Here is a 5,148-nt window from a genome sequence, read left to right as displayed (position 1 = left end):
GCATGATGTATTGCAGGTACATCGATTGCTTCCGTGGCTAAACGAAAAGGCTCACCCTGTGAACAAGGGGATAGTTCTCAAGATGGCAAAAGAATGAGATTGTCGGGGCCAGACCTTCCAATGGTACTGGGTATAATATTGCTATGTTTTTGATCGGCCTGGTGGTCATGGGTACTCTATTACACAAATTGTTACAAACAAATCTTTCAATACTTCACTACTTTGTCATTATGACAGTAAAGTGAACTGTAGCTTTGCTAGTACAAATTATATATTCCCCATATCTGGCATACGCAGTTTAATAAAAATCACATCATTCAGAACACCGCCACCTTTGCCTTCTTACCGCAGCTCTTTGCTTTCCACATTCAAAACCATTTTTTTTTTAATTTGCCCAGCACTTAACTTTCCACATTCTGACTAGCTGGGTAACTGGTTTCATCTCCTCATCGTGAAACCTTTTACCTGATCCTTGTGCCAGAACATATTTCAGGCATGACTGCAGTGATAATGCCTACTTCCTTGCCTAACTGCAGATTTCTCTTCCTGAAGACATGCTTATTTCAGTCCTAATAAATGGAATAGGACAAAAATGCCAACTATCTCTTTAGATTGTTAATGCCAAAGCTTTGACCAATCCAGGTCCCAAACTCTCCTCTTAAATTCACACCTCTCTATCAGGTACTTGGGACCTTTCTTTCTTTTCCCCCTGTCATGCAAGTGTTTTTATTTAGCCCTTTGGCCTTCTCTACACTCTTCTTTGCTAGACTAGTGATTTTTGTCACTAGCATTCAACATTATTCTTTACCTGTACAAATCTTTTTGCTCTTTTGCCTACAATAACTTTATCATTTATGAGAAAAAAAATTCCATATATAATGTTTGAAGCTGCTCTTGTACATTTAGACAATCTTACTGAAACCAACGGCAGGAGCTCTTATGTTTATTCTAAGGAGAAGAGAAATAAAGTATTACCCGATGTTGCTGCACCAAGGGCACCAACATCGGTCCCAGCGCAGGGGAGGGTGGGGACAGATACACTGACATATATCAAACCCCAAGGAAAATCATTTTTCCTGGAATCTATCGGTTAAATTCCGTTGATGCTTACGGACTCTAGTTTCTCTGATTTTGAATCACGAATTGAAAGGCAACAAGTTTTGAAATTTCAATAAAAGATATTGGTCATTGGATAAAATAATTAGGAATCCAATAACTCCCGAACGTTTTTACATGGCAACTTTAGTTCATAGGGGATGGCAACTTCGTCCTTTTTCGTTTTTTTGTCAGAAAAGTGCCATGTTTTCCTAATCTCACGCAAACTAAACTTGCCATCTAAACCCATTCGGGTTGCCATGCTTAACTCCCGAACGTTCGGGAGTTATCATTACCGAATAATTAAGTATGCATATTCAGGCAAAGAATTGGAATGTTGTCAGTTTTGATATCTTGAGCCTACTTTCTCTACACTGTTGAAGTGTCGTAGTGTAATGAAATTTCTTCATGAACAAAATAGTGTCCTTTCTTTTTTTGCTAGTTTCGTAACACTAGAGCATCGGTTTCACTATTGTACATTTTTTAAATCAAGTAACAACATTGTTAGTGAGTAACAGATGACTTTACAGAAGCCATTAATGACACTGTTAGGGAAAGCATTTCTCGGTGTTAAAATTTTATTTAATTTCCTTTGCACTATTTAAATATGTCATACAATACAGCACACTTTACACAGAGCACCTGGGAGGTCATTTTAGTTCATACCATCCTGTTTCTGCTCCTGTTAAAGGAGCCACTTTCCAATACAATTCAATATTAACGTTTCTCCCATTATCTTGTTTGCAGGACATCTGGCATCATATAAGTTCCCTACTGCCAATGAGAGATGCTGCCCGAGCTAGCTGCGTTTCTTGTGCATTTGAATGTTCCTGGAGATACTATCCCAACCTCACTTTTTGTACGAGTAAAATGAGCCTAAATGGACAGCATTTCGTCAACAAAGTTGACCAAATTATGAAAAAACACTCGGGCATTGGCATGAAGACGTTCGAGTTTGAATACAATGGTCCTTGCTTTGACACCAGTAAACTCAACGATTGGCTTCAGATTGCTGTTACTTCAGGGATTGAAGAACTCGAGATTTCACTGTATCTGGCAAACAAGGCAGAGCACTACAACTTCCCGTGCTCACTTTTATTCTCTGGGAGTGGAGGAAACTCAATTCGGAGGCTTGACCTCAGCGGATGCGCCTTCCATCCCATGGCTGGACTTGGTTGCTTGACAAGGCTGGATCTGCTTTCGGTGCATATTACGGAGGATGAGTTAGGATGCCTTCTTTCCAGTTCTTTTGCTTTGGAGGAACTGCATCTCACAGAGTGCAGCGACATCATTTGCCTCAAGATACCTTGCCTGCTACACCGGCTCAGCAAGCTGAACGTGTCTGATTGCGATGCACTGAAAGGTATAGAGAATAAAGCTCCAAATCTCCGCACTGTTTCTATCGATAGTTACATAGTACACCATTCTATTGGAGATTCATTGCGAGTGAAGGACCTTGAAATGGTCCGCTTCTCTGAGTTTAACCTCATTCATCATACTTGTGCCAAGCTTCCAGCATGTATGCCAAATCTTGAAACTCTCAGCATTCGTTCGACTGGTGAGGTATATTCCGAAACTTCTTGATTTGATTGTTAGATGCCGGTGTCATTGATATAACAGTACACATGCATTGGATATAATTACTACATATCTGTGCAGATGTTCAGCACACCATCAGCACCTCTTGAATTCTTCCACCTCAAGCAATTGGACATTCGTCTTGATGCTGAAAGTGGGGCATTTTCCCCAAACTCCGATTATTTTTCTCTAGTCGTTTTTTTGGATGCCTGCCCTATCTTGGAGACTTTCAGGCTGGAAGTAAGTCACTTGTCTTGCATATCTCTTACCTATGGTGCATAGAACAATAATTAATCAACTTCCTATGCAGGTTATACAGACTCGCATGAAGCATGTTTCAGTTCTTCAAGATTCCTCGCATCTGAGGCAGATTCCAGGACTCCGGCATGGCAACATCAAGAAGGTGGAGATCATCGGCTTCTGCTCTGCGAAGAGCATGGTCGAGCTGACCTGCCATATTCTTGAGAATGCAACATCACTCGAGTGCCTTACATTGGACACCATCTCAGGTGGTATTGGTATTGGCGATGTAGATGCTTATAGGCTGAATAGACACAAATTCGGTGTATGCTTCAGTGAAGGCAGGCACATGATCGTGGAAGCCCACAAAGCGGTCTTGGCTATCGAAAGACACGTTATGGTGAAAGTCCCCTCCACTGTCAAGTTAAATGTTATCAAGCCCTGCAGCCGTTGCCATGTTGTTTAACGACGGCGGCCATCCAAAGCTATAGCAACTATCTAGTGTTTAGTTACCGAGGAAAAATAGAACTACCAAGTGTTCAACAGCTGCAAGATTATATGGGTTGTGTTTCTTTCTTTCTTTCTTGAAGTAGCAGAACAGTGCAGTTTGTTGTGTGATAGTACAATCACATATTGGTTGTGATTAAGCTATGTTTCCATGGTCATAATGCAAGACCGCTGTGCTGACTGTGTGTCCAGCTCTGTTTTATCTACTTCTATTCTACTGGGGCACACTGGTGGAAAAACAGGCTTCCGTCCAGCCCCATAAGTCGCGAAGCTGTAGGAACCGCGACTAATGGGACCTTTAGTCGCGGTTCTGGAGGTGAACCGCGACCAAAGGCCTGGGCCCAGGGCGCTCGGTGGCCAGCTGGCGCACGTGAGGGTCTTTAGTCGTGGTTGGCCAGGACAACCGCGACTAAAGGCCTTCGGGCACCTTTAGTCACGGTTTGCCAGGCCAACCGCAACTAAAGCCCCTCCCCTATATATACCCATCCAGCAGCCAACACTTAGCCATTTGGAGCCATTCTCTTCACAAGTGGGTGTAGGTTTGCTTTTGGTTCCTCTTATGCACATAAGGTGTTTGATGAAATGCCCCAAGAGCATGAAACAAACATGACATGAAGTGTTGGAGCCACACTCCTCGATCGCGGTTAGCAACTTGATGAACCTTTGATGTGTCATTGATAAAATATGCATGTGTGCAGTTCATTGTTTAATTTATATTGTTTGTAGCTAGTTAGTTTAACAAATGCATGATGGTTAATTATATATTTTATATTATAATAATGCAGATGAATCGGCAATGGATGTACGGTAACCGACTCTCCGGCGAGTTCACTACGGGTTTGAAAGATTTCCTCGTAGTGGCTAATGCGAACAAGCAGGGGGGTTTTGTTATCTTGTCCATGTGTTATCTGTAAGAATCAGAAGGGTTACTCTTCCTCAAGAGATGTTCACATGCATCTGCTTCGGCACGGTTTCATGCCAAGCTATAATTGTTGGACCAAGCATGGAGAAAGAGGGGTTATAATGGAAGAAGATGAAGAAGGGGATGATTTCATCGATGAAAGCTATCTTGCTCATTTCGGTGATACTTTCATGGAGGATGCTGAAGGTGAAGGGGAAGGTGAAGAAGAGGCACGTGATGATCCCGTTGATGATCTTGGTCGGACCATTGCTGATGCACGGAGACGCTGCGAAACTGAAAAGGAGAGGGAGAATTTGGATCGCATGTTAGAGGATCACAGAAAGGCGCTGTACCCCGGATGCGATGATGGTCTGAAAAAGCTGGGCTGCACACTGGATTTGCTGAAATGGAAGACAGAGGCAAGTGTAGCTGACTCGGCATTTGAAAACTTGCTGAAAATGTTGAAGAATATGTTTCCAAAGGATAACGAGTTGCCCGCCAGTACGTACGAAGCAAAGAAGGTTGTCTGCCCTCTAGGTTTAGAGGTTCTGAAGATACATGCATGCATCAACGACTGCATCCTCTACCGCGGTGAATACGAGAATTTGAATGAATGCCCGGTATGCACTGCATTGCGTTATAAGATCAGAGGCGATGACCCTGGTGACGATGTTGAGGGCCAGAAACCCAGGAAGAGGGTTCCCGCCAAGGTGATGTGGTATGCTCCTATAATACCACGGTTGAAACGTCTGTTCAGGAACAAAGAACATGCCAAGTTGTTGCGATGGCACAAAGAGGACCGTAAGTCGGACGGGGAGTTGAGACAC

General features: G+C 43.0%; 1 protein-coding gene across 2 annotated transcripts in view; it reads left to right on the top strand.

The window, feature by feature from the left end:
• The window catches only part of LOC119310842, a 4,687-nt gene extending 1,198 nt beyond the window's left edge, over nt 1-3,489 (top strand). The window contains exons 2-5 of one of the 2 annotated variants that reach the window (XM_037586465.1): nt 17-123; nt 1,843-2,658; nt 2,755-2,913; nt 2,984-3,489. In XM_037586465.1, the coding sequence (XP_037442362.1) occupies nt 17-123; nt 1,843-2,658; nt 2,755-2,913; nt 2,984-3,379 (1,478 nt within the window). In that variant the 3' untranslated portion in view covers nt 3,380-3,489. Of the gene's footprint in view, nt 1-16; nt 682-1,842; nt 2,659-2,754; nt 2,914-2,983 lie in introns of those variants that run through there. The other variant, XM_037586466.1, reaches the window with a different exon arrangement.
• The last annotated feature ends 1,659 nt before the right edge of the window (nt 3,490-5,148 follow it).

The sequence above is a fragment of the Triticum dicoccoides genome, chromosome 5B (genome assembly GCF_002162155.2).
Source record: "Triticum dicoccoides isolate Atlit2015 ecotype Zavitan chromosome 5B, WEW_v2.0, whole genome shotgun sequence".
Classification (NCBI taxonomy): Eukaryota; Viridiplantae; Streptophyta; class Magnoliopsida; order Poales; family Poaceae; genus Triticum; species Triticum dicoccoides.
Note: the sequence above shows the minus strand (reverse complement) of the source record. Positions and strands in the feature narration are given on the sequence as shown.